Source organism: Diabrotica undecimpunctata, chromosome 9 (assembly GCF_040954645.1).
Source record: "Diabrotica undecimpunctata isolate CICGRU chromosome 9, icDiaUnde3, whole genome shotgun sequence".
Taxonomy (NCBI): Eukaryota; Metazoa; Arthropoda; class Insecta; order Coleoptera; family Chrysomelidae; genus Diabrotica; species Diabrotica undecimpunctata.
The window spans coordinates 51,384,662-51,399,829 of record NC_092811.1 but is presented as its reverse complement, the minus strand read 5'-3'; the positions used below and the strand labels follow the sequence as shown (position 1 = coordinate 51,399,829).

Genomic DNA, 15,168 nt, shown 5'->3' with positions numbered 1-15,168 from the left:
AAAAGCTCCCCTTATAATAGGTGGAGACATGAATGCGCATAATGTATTATGGGGATCTAAAAAAAATGATAAAAGTGTTAATGATTCTATGTTAAATGTTACTTTCAGTTCTTCAGATATTGCAAAAAAAAATTACATGGTCTGCTTTCTTAGATACACTTGGTTCGAACCATTACCGTATTTTAATAACAGTTGCCAACGCCTCCCATTCAAATGAAAAAATTTTACCTAAAAGTAAATGGAATATTAAAAAAGCAAACTGGAAACTGTATACAGATGTTGTAGACTCTCTCTTTGAGAATAATATGGAATTTAAAAACACTGGCAAAAAGTATTGCTTTCTTATTAATAGCATAAATGAGGCTGCAGAAAAGGCAATACCTGCTTTTAAACCTTTCACTAGCAAAAATCATCTTCCGCCTCCTTGGTGGGATAATGAATGTAGTAATGTTGTGAATAACAGAAGACAAGCTATTAAATTATATAAGAAATCTCCTACAATGGCCAATTACATACAATGCCAAAAACTTGTATCAGAAGCCAAAATATTTCTAAAAAATAAAGCCAAAAAGAGCTGGATTGATTGGTGCTCAAAGTTGAATAAAAATATATAACATCAGCAAGCTTATGGAATCAAGCTAGAAAATTAAACAGAAAACCAATTTCTTCTATAAAATGTTTTGACGATTCCTTAGAAGTATCTCCTTAAATTTTCCTAGTAATAACTCAAATATATAATAATAATAATAATAAATGTCTTTATTAACAACAAATTAAATTTTCTTTACAATGAAATATAATATCAGTAGGGCGAGATTCAGTTTGTGTACCACTGTGCAACAGCGGCACACAACTGCTCTTCCACCTAACCCCCATATGTCTTTCAAATTAAAAAACTTGTTTATGACATTTATAAAAACCGAAGAGTTGTTCATTTTTTGTGGGTTAAAGCACATATAGGTATTAAATACAACCAACATTCACTTCTAGAGAAATCTGTATAATTATACTCTTTGTATATATCATTTTACCATTTGATAGGATTTTCAATTACGGTACGGTTCTAATTATATAAGTATGTGTGTAGGTTTTTAGTTTGTTTTTAAATAATATTAGAATAGGATTCAAAAAGGAGATCGAATCTGGTAGGTGTTTATATTGCCGTGTAAAATTCACATAAAAAGAGTGGCTTAATTAATTTTAAAATATTCAAAAGTGGTAAGTGATAACAAACGCATATTACAGTTGAAGGGTGAGTTCATACCACGTATTTTTATTATGGTTTTTCAATTATTTACTACTTACTGTTGAAATATCAAGTGTTAAAAAAATCAGTAATTATTGTCTGCTGTTAGCCGTACTTTTACCTGTAGCTTATAGAGCCGGAATGTAAGAAGTCATTAGCAGCAATAAAATATTGGGCTAGTCAAGTTTCAGCAACTCAATAGTTCAATAAGTTCAAAGATAAGGTTGTTAGGAACCAAATTTTCTAGAATTCAATTGAAGGATGACTTAACTAAATATCAAATAAACTATTTGAATAAAGTGCGAGAGGAACTGGAAAAACGTAAACTACTAAAGTATATTAATAAAGTTCCAACTATACTCAATGACATTAGAAGTGTTACACTTAGAAGGAATAAATTATTGAACTTAATTTTTTGGCAACAGAATGAGAACATTTAAAACATGCTATGATAACAATATCAATGTTTTATCTTTTCTACTTTTTGTAAAGTTTTACCTTTAATTTTTTTTGTGAGATACCGATTTGTAAAACCCGGTTTGTATAGAAATGTTTAGTTATTATTCCTTAGTCTAATTGTATTCAGTGTAAGAAAATGCCTTGAGTTCGAAGACATCAAAATTACCACCATGTAAGCGATTTTGACAGGGGCAGCATTATTGCGTATAGAGATATGGGTTTGTCGTATCGCGAAATAGGCCGTCGCGTTAATTGTACGGCAATGACGGTTATGCGTGTCTGTCGTGTGTCAAGATAGGCGCTTGAGATTACTTGCTCTGCGTGACCGTTTTGCTACTACGCAAGACTACGGTAGACCTGTTAGTATGCGTACACTATATCGTCGCATTCGAGCCTGTGGAATGGTGGAAGCACGACTAGTGCTTCCTTTGACTGCGGATCACTTGTCATCAATGTTTGAATTGGTGCAGAGAACGGCAGCATTGGGTGGCAGAATGGCGTAATGTAGCATTCAGCGATGAATTAAGATTCTGTTTAGGAATGCATGATGGTCGTAGGATGGGAAGACGCCGCCGTGGAGAGCGACGAGATATCGGGTTTTCTGTTGAGAGACATGTACACGGGACAGTTGGAGTAATGGTTTGGGGGGCTATTGCCTATGGTAGCCGATCACCACTTGTGTTTATTCGAGGCAATATATTTGTTTAATATAATATTGAAGGTAAGTAATTTTATACAGAAATGCTAAAAATTCACAAAGAAAAATTAGAAGTGACGAAAGAAAAAAACAAAACAAAGAAACTGTTTGAAGCAGAAAGATTTTTAGAAATAAGAAAACGAAATAAACTGAGAGAGAAGACAAACGAAATACTTAGCAAATATTTAGTATCAAAAGAATGTTTACCTACTGAAATACTTTAATGTTTAGGAAAGTAAATTTAAGGTTAAGTTTGTAACAGGTTTTTTTTTAATAAAAAAACATCAGAGTTATATTTTTATTAGCCCACAACCAAACCAAAGCGAAGTCGCGTAGGCGTAGTCCGGTATTTCGTGTCTCGTTTTACTGAATCTTATCATTTAATTTGAAATTTGTGTTTAATTGTCACTGTCAGTCTCAGTTTGTGTTTTGATGAGGACATCGCCTAACCAAACCAAAACTAAAAAAAAAAAAAAAAAAAAAAAAAAAAAAAAAAAAAAAAAAAAAAACAAAAAATTGAAATTTATGTTTAATTTACATTTACTTGTAAGTAATTTTAAATTGCTCCTTCTAAACGTTCCATATTTTGGGAATATTTTGACAGAGTGGACAAGTAAACTGTTTTGTGTAATGTGTGCAAGAAAAAACTCAAGTGTGTAAACAATACAAGCAACATACGTTTGCACTTAAAGAGTATGCATCCCACTTTGCTTGTTGTTCGCTCCGAAGGAGGACGGCAAGAGGACCCTGATACAGAGGTTTTGCCGGCTTCACGGCTCTTGTTAAGATGGTAGACCCTGACCAAAATACTTGTTCCTGAAATATGTAGGAAAATTTCTGAAAATATTCGAACTATGTTAAATCAGACTGATAGCGGTAGGATAACAACAGACATCTGGTCGTCTAATTCTAAAAAATCGTTCCTTAGTGTAACGTGTCATTTTATTAGTGATAATAGTGTTTTGCAAAATGTTGTGTTGAACACAAAAGAAATTCCTGGCAGCCACACAGCAGATCTTATATTACCATATGTCCAGGAAGTATTTGACGATTGGAACATTTCTAATAAGGTAACAGCCATTACAACTGGCAATCGTGCTAATGTGAAAAAAGCTGTTAACGATGTGTTAAAAAAAAACTCATATGCCATTTGTAGGTCACACGCTAAACCTATGTGTAGAAGATGCGATAGAGGTAAATGAGTTGTTGAAGTCGAGTATTAAAAAGTGCAAAAAATCGAATCTCATTTCAAATTCAGTAATTTAGCAGCTGATAAACTTAGAGAAGTGCAGAACCAAATGAAATTGCCTATCTTAAAAGTTACACAAGATGTATCAACTGGATGGAATTCTAGTTATTTTATGATTAAAAGATTACTGAGAATAAGAAAACCTTTATCAGTGGCTATGACTTATCTTCGCAGTGCTCCAGAGCCTCTCGATGCATCTGAGTGGATGTACCTCCAAGAATGTGTGGAGATTCTTGAACCTCTACATACTATGACGGAGGAAATGTCGGGACAAAAATATCCCACTTTGTCTATGGTTATACCTTTGTTAAGAAGCATTCAACATGCCCTCAGATCAATCAACACTTATACTGATGTTGGCTTGTTGTTGAAAACTCAGTTAATTGAGGTAATTTCAGAAAGATTTACTGGATGGGAAGTTAATAAAATTGTGGCCAAGTCAACCTTCTTGGATCCACGGTTCATGAACACTTCGTTTGGCCTCGCAGAAAATGCTGACACAGCGTAAAAATATTTTACTGAGGAACTGGAATCTATGAAAAAGAAATCCCAGAATAACAGCACCGCAACAGGCAGTTCCAATAATGCAACAGCTAGCTCTACCCCCTCTGATGAACCAGTCTTGAGCAAAAAAGACTTGGCTCGACAAAAATTATGGAAGTGGGCGGATGATAAGGTTGAAGAACAAAAAAAAAACAATTAACTCTTCTGTGCAAGCTATCAGTTTCCTTGTAGTAAGACATTATTTGGGATTGCCTCCACCAGATAGATGGAAGAGTCCGCTAACCTTTTTGCGAAGAACACAAGGTTGTACTTCCCGATATTTACAAATTGCAGAAGAAATACTAATGCGTCCCAGCAACTTCTGTCCCGTCTGAGCGGCTGTTTTCTACGGCTGGTCTTGCAACAAATGATAGGAGAAATAGACTTAACCCTAAAAATTTGAATAATATTTTGTTCCTACATTCAAATATGAAATAGATTTATAATTAATATATAATTATATCTATAGTTTTTTATGTTTAGTATTTGATCTTTATGATTTTTTCCTTAAAATATTTTCACATTAAATTAAAACATCAAAACATTATTTAAAAGTTTTTTATAATTAAAATTTGAGTTTTCAATTTATGAGAGGTATATTACCTTTTTCTATTTTTTTCGTGTATTATTTAATAAATAAAGAACCAAAATGCTTACATTAGCGGATCAGCGCATTATGAAACAGTTAAAAGTGATAAAATATGGGAATAGGTAGGTAATTGGAGTGCTTGAACTTGAAAGTCTCTTAAGAATGAGTATAAATAAACGTAATAGCGGCTTCCCACGGTCGGCGATATTGCGGACCAGCCCGCACCACGCACCGTAGGAAAGGTCTCGTCCGTGGTAGCACAGGCACGTCTGTGCTGGTGCGTCCTATCCATCTAGAGTCGGTAACATCAAAGGTGCGGAACATGCTCGTGCGACGCGATCCTAGCGCGTCTGTGTTTTAGTGCAAGTCAGAAGTTTTTTATTCGCTGTCACGAGTAGTTGTCTGTAGTGTCGTCAAAGTTGTTTTGCAGTTTTTTTTTTAAATGGAATGGACAAACGAAGTTATTTTTGATTTTTTAAATTTGTATCAAAATGAACCAAGTTTATGGAATTCCACGGCGCCAAAGCATAAGAACCGGAACGATGTATACGATGCATGGAACCGAATAAAAAATTAATTGAACAATAGTAGTATTTCGATTAAAGAATTAAAAAAGAAGAGAGATAATTTAATGTCGACATACAGAAGGCAAAAAACAAAAGTTTGAGAATCGATGGGAACTGGTAGTGGGGCTGATGATGTTAAAAAGCCTGAGTGGCCTTTTTATAATGTAATGGCAAATTTTTTGGATAGTGTCTATAAACCAAAAAAACGAAGAGTTCTGAGGTAAGTAAATATTTATTGTAATTAAACTTTATACCTATGTGACTACTAATATCGATCTTTTTCTTATTTGTCATTACTAAAAACTGAAAAATATGCACTACAAAATGTCTAAAATATGCATGCAACTTCTATCTTAAAACAAGCTGTCTATGCACAAATAATATGCGAAAATGCATTTGTACTTCAGAAAAAGGTATATGTACTTATTTTAAAAAAAAATTAAAGTATAGGTTAAATACAGTGTGGTTAGAATTTAAAACAAACTGTATTATTATTATTATTTTACCTATTGTAAAATATACAATAGGTAAAATACATTTACATATTTTTATTGTTTTTTTTTTGTAAATTATATTATTGTACATTTTGCATATAATCCAGTCTCTAGTCATGACTCAAATCGGACATGAAAATATTAATAACTGAACAAATTCCCTTCGTTGGCTCAGTGAAGGTGTTCGTTCTGTTGTAATGGAAACACCAAATAATAGTAGCAGAGTTTATTGTTGAGACGTACACTATGGGTGTAGACCCGGGATTACTTTGAGTAGAGACTGATGAAGTTGATCGTTGAAGACTATATATTCGTTGAGTGAATATTGATTGAATGCTTCTCTAGTCAAGAGATATTAGTTTTATATAAATTCTATTTGGGTCAATATTTTTAGCGTACCTAGCGTGATATGTGTATTTAATTTATGTAAATTGTTTAACTTTGTCAGTACTTTTGACTGATGTCCAAATTATTATTTATAATTGACCAAATGTGTATGTAACCTAATTAACTACGTGTGTGTATTTAATAACAAATAGATTCATTCGGTCTACTGGGTGATAAAATTATACTGTCCAATTTCGGATATGAATTATGAAGATTTGATATTGGACATACTGCGGAGTCGGGCAATCTGGCCCAAGTGTCAATACTCAAAGTTTACATATAAGTATTACATAACATAGTAAAATTCAAACATGATAAATTATAAATAGTTTAAGAATAATCAAAATCTTCCAACCGTACCCTAGCTATCAATGTCCGACTCTATCTCTAGATTAAAATTAGGGCAATTGGATGAAAATGTGGAAAGTGGGATGTCAACTTGTCAAAATTATAAATAGTTTAAGAATAATCAAAATCTTCCAACCGTACCCTAGCTATCAATGTCCGACTCTATCTCTAGATTAAAATTAGGGCAATTGGATGAAAATGTGGAAAGTGGGATGTCAACTTGGGAAGTCGACCGTACAATGTTGTGCCGATTACTAACTAATACAGGTACTTCCTGTTCGTTAGTCTGAGTTTGTGGATTCCCTGAACGACATAGTCGTGCAACAGGACGGTACTTCCATAACGTGAGTATCCCAATTATTACCATTATAGTAATGATCCCGGTGGCCACAAAATAATGCCAATTAGATTCGTGAATCGATCGCCACTGCGTATGCGTCATTTCTTGTTCCAGACTCTCCTCCTCAAGTAACACATGACGTAGCTCTCCTCCTGGTATGTCAAGGTAGGTGTTTAGAGGCGTGTTAAACTTGCGGGGTGTCCTCGCCACCAGTTGGGCCACCGGAGTGATTGGCGACTTCAGGTAACTCGTCACTGCTCTGTCCACCCCACTGCTAGTGGGGAGTAATGTAATATTTTTCGTTTGGGCGATACATTTGGGTGAAAGCTTCAGGAATGTGACTCGTTCCAGTACTCTTTCGCTCCGATTTCCATCGCAAATAATGGATATGTGTATCGTGACTGGCGTGATAACTAGCCAGAGGTTGGGAGTACCCATCTTACTCCATTGAGCTGTCTGTATTGTCCTGGCTACCACTGGACATGTGCTATTCTTAGATCGCTCATAAATTTCTTCTAGTATGCAGTTTGGTTGGGTATCCATGTTTCTTATAGCCGTTGGTGAGCACGCTATCTGCGCCTTTGTCAACAGTAAGCACCTTTCTCTATCTTCCGTGGTCAATTCGAAGTAGTGCAGTGTGTTATAATCTACGACCAGTAGATTCCTTGGGGCGACAAATGTGCGCAACACCCACCCCTCAACGTTAAGTGGTATGGCCGTGACTTTGAGCATGCTGTACTTATTTTTCCCTGTCACTATGAAGTAGCCGATGACTGTTATATATCTGTCGTCATGACTGACTTCTGTTTCTATAATGGGTTGTCGTCGTATTTCGACCCCTTGAGGCAGTATCTGCCCTGCTTTCCCTATTAATTTGGTTATTTCACCCGGTTTCACTATATCAATGAAGTGTCCGTGGTTATAGTGAAGGTTTAATATTCCCTCGTAAAATTGAGTATATTCGTTTATGAAGTCCATAACTTGTAATGCTATCGTTTGTATTCGTAACGTGCTGTATTCGGTTTCTAGTTTTTGTGCTTTGTCTTCTACTTCGTTAAGTCCTTTAGATATTTCTTGTAGACCTGTGATTAGTGCTTTGTTAAACTTGTTCATTTGCTCGTTTATCCTGTTCTCTGTGTGATTGATTGATGTTATTGTTTCTAACATTATCTTCGCCTGGTGCTGTGATCCCTTTATTAGCTCCTTTTGGTTATTATCTAATGCTTTAATGTTACTGTAGGCTTCGTCATTGACTCCAAATACTGAGGTTAATATTGTTCCTAATATTCCTCTTCTTTCCCTTCCTTTTATTTCTACTGTCAGCCCCTCGCTTACTGACTCCGCCTTTCTTTGTCCTTCCTCCAATTTCTCTATTATATCCTTACAATTCACGATTTTTATCTCATGACACAGTTCTCGTACGCCTTGTATCATATTTCCTATTAGTTGGTGCTCTGTTCGAATTCTTCCTTTTTCGAGTAACACCTTTATTCGAAATGTTCCCCGGTCTATGACGACCTCTCCAAGGTCTTCTGTGAAAAATCCTGGTACCGGATTATATATTTTATACGGTTCTGCCTTTATGGGTTTTAACATCGTTAAAAACATTATAGCTACTAGTATTTTCTTCCATCTTAGTGCTGCTGCCTTTTTCGGCTTTTCCTGTTTCTCTTCTTCCAGTCGTATTAGCTTATGTATGGGTCTTTTAGTCAGTTTCCCGTTTGCCTTTCTCACTGTTACTACTCTGGTTAATCCCTCCGCTCCAGGGTGTGTTTCTGTTACCCTCGCTAATGGCCATCTGCCTGGAGGTGTATCCTCTTCTTTAATTATAACTATTTCTTCTTCTTTTATGTTAGGGTGCGCCTTATGCCATCTATTTCTCTGTTGTAATTGGTGCAGGTATTCCTGTTTCCAAATTTTCCAGAAGTCTCTTTTTATTTTCTCCACTAATCTCCACCTCGTCGGCATCTTCAAATAAGTCGTAAGCTCTTCTTCCCGATTTGGTGATATAATTTCTCTCCCTATAAGGAAGTGCTATTTTCCCTTCAGGGTCTTCTGATGACCCACATAATGGTCTCGAGTTCATACATGCTTCTATTTGTGCCAGCACCGTACTCAATTCTTCATATGTTAGAACTGTTTCCCCGATGATTCTTTTCAAGTGATATTTCATTATTCGCACTGCGCTCTCCCATAATCCTCCGAAATGTGGTGCATATGCAGGTATGACATGCCACTGGGTACCTAGTGCCAGTAATCCTTGTTTTATCTCGTCATCTATTTTTTGATTTTCTTTTTTCAACAAATTTGCTGTTCCTACGAATGTGGTTCCGTTATCGCTGTATACGTTGTTGCACTGTCCTCTGCGTGCCGTAAATCTCTTGAACGCTGCGATGAAAGCATCCGTAGACATATCGCTTACTACCTCAAGGTGTACTGCCTTCGTTGACAGACACACAAATACTGAGATGTAGCCCTTATAGCTCCTCTGTCCTCTGCCTTTCGTGGTACTTATTTTTATTGGCCCGGCATAATCTATCCCTGTGTTAGTAAAGGGATGACTCGGGTTCACTCTGTCTTTCGGTAGATCTCCCATTAATTTTTGTGCTGCTTGGCTTTTATACCTCCTGCACCTTAAACATTTTGCTAGATGATCTTTCACGGTTCTTCTGCCGTTGATTATCCAGTATTTCCTTTTTATGTACTGTAGTGTTTGTTGTAATCCGCTATGTAGATTTCTTGCGTGACTATCTGTTATAAGTAACTTTGTTAATGCATTATCCTTTGGCAAAATTATCGGATGTTTTTCTCCGTACTTTAGATTCGTGTGTCTCAGTCTTCCGGTGACTCTTAGAATTCCTTGTGTATCCAGGAATGGTACCAATGACGCTAATTTATTTTTCTTGTCTAATTGCTGTTTCTTCTCCAGCTTATTTATTTCTTGTTTGAAGTAGGCGTGCTGTGTGTGCTTTATCACCTTTAATAGCGTTTCCTCTAATTCTTGGACTGTAATCTGACTTTGTCCATTGTCCTTCTTTTTTCTGCATTTGTCTGCAAATCTCCTACAATATGAAAGTACTCTTCTCATTCTTTCTAAATTTGAGAATCTCTCGCATATGTCCTCCTTTATCGTTGTCGTGTGCACCGTTATTTTCGTTTTGACTTCCTCCTCATTTGTCTCTGGTATTTCTTCTGATTCCTGAGTTAAAGTTTTGTTACTAGTCAGCCAAGTTGGTCCCTTCCACCATAGCTCTGCTTCTAATAATTCTGATGCGGTACTTCCACGTGAGAGGATGTCCGCTGGATTTTCCTTTGTATCTACCTTATGCCAATTTTTCGGTCCTATAACGCGTCTTATTTCCTCTACTCTGTTGGCGACGAACATTTTCCACCTTTTTGATGATCCCCTTATCCAAGCCAGGGTTATCGTTGAGTCCGACCATGCATATACCTCAATGTTTTCCCTGTTCAATGCTTGTAGGGTTTTCTTCATTAAATTTGCTAGTAGTACCGCGGCACACAGCTCGAGCCTCGGTAACGTCGTTTTCCCTTTCAATGGTGCGACTTTCGATTTTGCTATCATTAGATTCGTTTTAATTTCTGGGCCTAATACCCTTGAGTAGATTACCGCTCCATATCCTTTCATAGACGCATCTGCAAATCCATGCAGTTCTACTCTGTTTATCTTGCTTAAGTTGTTCCACCTGGGCAATGTTATTTTCTCCAGATTTACTAATTGCGCCTGGTATGTATTCCACCTGCTTTGTTGGTTGCTAGTTAATTCTTTATCCCAACTGGTCTTTTGCTCCCATAATTCCTGTATGAACATTTTCGCCTGAATTACTACAGGTGCTATCCATCCCAGTGGGTCGTATAGTTTTGCTACTTCTGACAGTACGTGTCTTTTCGTTATTTTCTTTGCCGTCGTTATCCCTATTTTGAATGTGATTATATCCTCTTTAGGTGACCAGTGTATTCCTAACGTTTTCCGTACTTCTTCTTGTTTGAATGCCTTCGAGTCTACGTTCCTCATATCCTCCGGTACGTTCTCCATTATTTTTTCTTCGTTGCTCAACCATTTTCTAAGAGTGAAACCTCCTTTTCTGAACAGTTGTATTAATTCCTTTTGGGCTGTTTCTGCTTCCTGCACTGTCTCAGCTCCTCCTAGTATATCGTCTACATACATGTTTTCTTTTACAATTTTCGATGCCAACGGGAACCTCGCTCCTTCGTCTTCTTGTAATTGTTGTATTGTTCTTAACGCTAAAAAGGGTGCTGCGGCCGTGCCGTATGTCACCGTCGTTAAGTTATACTCTTGTATGTGGTCCTTTGTGTCCTTTCTCCACAAAATTTTTTGATATTTTTGGTCTTCTTCTGCCATTCTGATTTGTCTAAACATTTTTTCCAGATCCGCTGAGTATGCTACCTTATTGGATCTCTATCGTAATAGTATATTTGTCAAGTCTTGTTGTAATTTCGGCCTTGTGTGCATAATATCATTCAGGCTTACTGCCGATGAGCTTTTGCTTGATGCGTCAAACACGGCTCTTATTTTCGTTGTAGTACTGTCCTCTTTTCTCACTGGATGATGAGGTAAGTAGTACCCATCTCCCTGGTTTTCTGCTATTACCATATGACCTTGGTTTTCATAATCTTCCATGAATTGTCTGTAATTCGCTTCTAACTGTTTGTCTTTTGCAAACTTCCTTTCTAGTTGCATCAATCTGGCGAATGCTTGCTGTTTAGATTCTCCTAACTTTGCGACGTCTTCCCTAAACGGAATTTTTACTTCGTATCTCCCTTCTTCATTCCTTTTTACAGTCTGTCGATACAGTTCTTCACATTCTTGTTCTTCCACTGAGAAACTTGTATCCTGATTTACTTCTTCTAATTCCCAGAAGTTCTTTATTTGTACGTCCATTTCTTGTCTTGATATCATACAGCATACTTCTGCTTTTATATTCTCCCTTTCTCGTGCTATTCCCGAAACTATCCATCCTAGTTTGGTGTTTTGACTCAGGAGTCCATTACTTATTCTGTGCATCCCTTCTGTCAATATGTAACTGTATTCTTTTACTCCTAGTAGTAAGTATATCTTCCCTACCTTGTAATATCTTGGATCTGCCAGTATTGCATTTTTCTCGTTATAGTCCGGTAGAATTATATCCTTTTCCGGTAAATTCCTTGTTATCTTCGGTAGTACTAGTGCTTCTATTTCCATCTCGAAGTCACTTTCGTAATGAGTTTCGATTAAAAGTTTCATACTCCAGTTGGCTGTTTTTTCTCCTGACGAGCCTATCCCGGATATGGTCGCCTGTATGGGCTTCCTTGTTGTTCCTAGCGTCGTCGCAGCTTGTTCCGTTATAAATGCGCATTGTGACCCTTGGTCGATTAGTGCTCTCATTATGTGTGAATCTCCTTTCGCATCTCTTATGCGTACCACAGCTGTCGCTAGTAATGCTTCACCTTCCTTATGGCTTGCACAGTTTACTGAATTCTGCCCTATTTGCTGGTCGTTGCTATTCCTAGGCCCATTGGTATCTTGTGTATTTTCTCGCCTTCCGTTATTTTGTTCTCTGGCGTTGTATGGATTATTATTTCCTCCTCTGTACCTATCAGCTTGGTACCCGTTTCTTCTATTGTTTGAATCTCTTCCATTTCTTTCTTGTGTTTGTTCTCGTTTCGTTTCATTGGAGTTTCTTTTGTTGCTTGTGTTTCCTTTTTCATAATGCAACATATGGTGGTGGTCTCCGCCACAGTGTCTGCACCTATATTGTGAATAACATTGTTTTTCTTTTTTATGTGCTAGGCAGTTTGTACACAATCCTTTTTCTTTTATCATCCTGTTCCGGTCTCTTACATTGAGTTCCTGAAATTCTCTGCAGTTCGGTACTCCGTGATCTCCGTTGCATATCACGCAATGTGTTCTTGGTTTCCCAAGAGATCCTCCTTGCTTCTCTTGTCTTTTTTCTGACTCCAGCGGTGTCTGAAATCTTCGCTGTAGGAATGTTTGTGTCGATTTGTACGTCGGTATCTCTCTACTGTCTCCAATGTGGTTTTCGTACAGCCTCCTAGTTTCATTGTCCCATTTCGTTATGATAATTCGGGCTATCAATGGGCTCCACGCTTCCGTGTCTGTTCCTAACCCTCCTATGGCTTCCAGACTTTCGTGGAAGGTGTCATGTAGTGATTTCAATGCTCTAGCAGAAGATTTCTTTACTTCCTGCGCTAGTAGCATCCTGTCTATTAATTTAAACAATATCATCCTTGGGTTCTCATACCTATCTTTTAGCATGTTCCAGGCCACTTCGTAGTTGGCCTCGGATATGTTTAAGTGTTGTATCATTCTGTTGGCTTCCCCTCTTACTTGAGTTTTTAGGTACTGCATTTTTTCTGCGTTTGATAACTGGTCGTTTTCATGTATTACTTTAGTAAACAGATCGTGGAAAGTTCTCCACGTTTCATATCTGCCTTCATACACAGGGATTTTTACCTGCGGCAATGTCACACCGTCCCTCCTCTGTGTGCTTTCTGGCCGTTGCATTCCTGGCCTTATTTTCTTTAAAACTTCCCTGACTTTCCTCTTTAGATGATTTATTCTCTCTACTTCTCCAATATCTGTAGCGTCCAGTTCCTCATTTACTGCTGCTTCAATCATTAGTGTATTCACCTTTTCCATGTATTCTCTTAACTCTGACTGCAATTCTTCATCCTCCTGCAAGTCTTGTTCATTTTCTGGCCGTAATAATTCCTCGATTCTTTGTTTTCTTATCTGTATCTCCTTTACTTTCGGTGCTTTTCCTCTTTTCAGCACCCTTCCATATTCTTCCAACAGGGTTTTCCCCTCAATGTATGTCTTAAATACCTGATCATAGTATTTTGTTTCAAAATATTTTTCTTTCGTTATACCCCCTTCTAGCAGCTTTTCGTGGTTATTTAAAAATTTTGCCCAATATTCTTCTAATTTTTCCTGTCTATCCCGGATGTATTGTTGATTTTTCCGAGATTGGGAATCCTTTTTTGTATTTGAAACGAGTTTCACTATTTCTGTTCCTATTTCCGCTTGCTTAACGTATAGACTCTCCATGATTATTTTAAAAAAATTTTACATTCAGCGGTAAATATATTAGACAATACTAAATGTACGTTATGTATTAAATAAGTATACCTGTATTATAACACTTTCTTTTCTATCGGAATGTGCAATTTAGCGAAATATGAGTTTGACCTTGCCTGCTGTGCTATTCTTTGCATTGAGGTAGGTCAAGATGTAATCCACACACTCTTATAATGATATATATACATATATATATATATATATATATATATATATATATATATATATATATATATATATATATATATATATTGTTATCAAAATAAATGAAATTATTTGCTACGTAATTATTTTAATTTTTCGAAATAAAATATTTAATTGTAATTAAAAGCAAGCTATATGTATGAACGTTTCTTTTTTCAAATTGTCATACAAAATTACTGTTTAGTTAATTATAGTTGTGAATGACGTTTATTTTTGTTTTATCAATTCTCTGTATTATTTAAATGGTATGCATTCTAAAGTACATTATTATACGATTGATAGAGTGGAGATTGTTGTTCTAAATTGTTAAATTGTAATAAAAAAAAAACTTGTTAAATTGTAAGATTGTAAAAGTTGGAAGATTTTGTAATTATTCAAAAACTTACGGTTTTTTGTGTTCTTAGACGTTGAGGATCCCTCGCTTCTGGTGGGTTCTGCAATCGGTCCTGTCCTTTGGCTGCTCTGCGGCTCTAGTATGGCTCTCGGCTTTGGTACTGCTCTCGGCTCTAGTATGGCTCTCGGCTTTGGTACTGCTCTCGGCTCTAGTATGGCTCTCGGCTTTGGTACTGCTCTCGGCTCTAGTCTGGCTCTCGGCTTTGGTACTGCTCTCGGCTCTAGTATGGCTCTCGGCTTTGGTACTGCTCTCGGCTCTAGTATGGCTCTCGGCTTTGGTACTGCTCTCGGCTCTGGTACCGCTCTCGGCTCTGGTACTGCTCTCGGCTCTAGTATGGCTCTTGGCTTTGGTACTGCTCTCGTTCTCCCGGGTCTAGTGGTCTCTCTCTGCTACTGAGGGTGTTGCTGGCGTGGACTGTATAGGCTCTCTCAAACTTCCTTGAAGTATTCTGTTTCTCGATAGGACCATGAACAAATTCCCTTCGTTGGCTCAGTGAAGGTGTTCGTTCTGTTGTAATGGAAACACCAAATAATAG

At 37.0% G+C, this 15,168-nt stretch overlaps 1 protein-coding gene across 1 annotated transcript; it reads left to right on the top strand.

Annotated features, from left to right (window-relative positions):
• Positions 1-3,256: 3,256 nt before the first annotated feature.
• LOC140450716 (E3 SUMO-protein ligase ZBED1-like) lies at positions 3,257-4,159 on the top strand. Its single transcript, XM_072544386.1, has 2 exons — positions 3,257-3,596; positions 3,672-4,159. The coding sequence occupies exons 1-2, from the start codon at positions 3,257-3,259 to the stop codon at positions 4,157-4,159; spliced, it is 828 nt and encodes a 275-aa protein (XP_072400487.1).
• Positions 4,160-15,168: the final 11,009 nt, after the last annotated feature.

Coding starts and splice junctions, on each gene's coding strand:
- LOC140450716 (XM_072544386.1), top strand. CDS start 3,257: ATGTTAAATCAGACTGATAGCGGTAGGATAACAACAGACATCTGGTCG. Junction 3,597..3,671: donor GTGTAGAAGATGCGATAGAG/GTAAATGAGTTG, acceptor GTAATTTAGCAG/CTGATAAACTTAGAGAAGTG.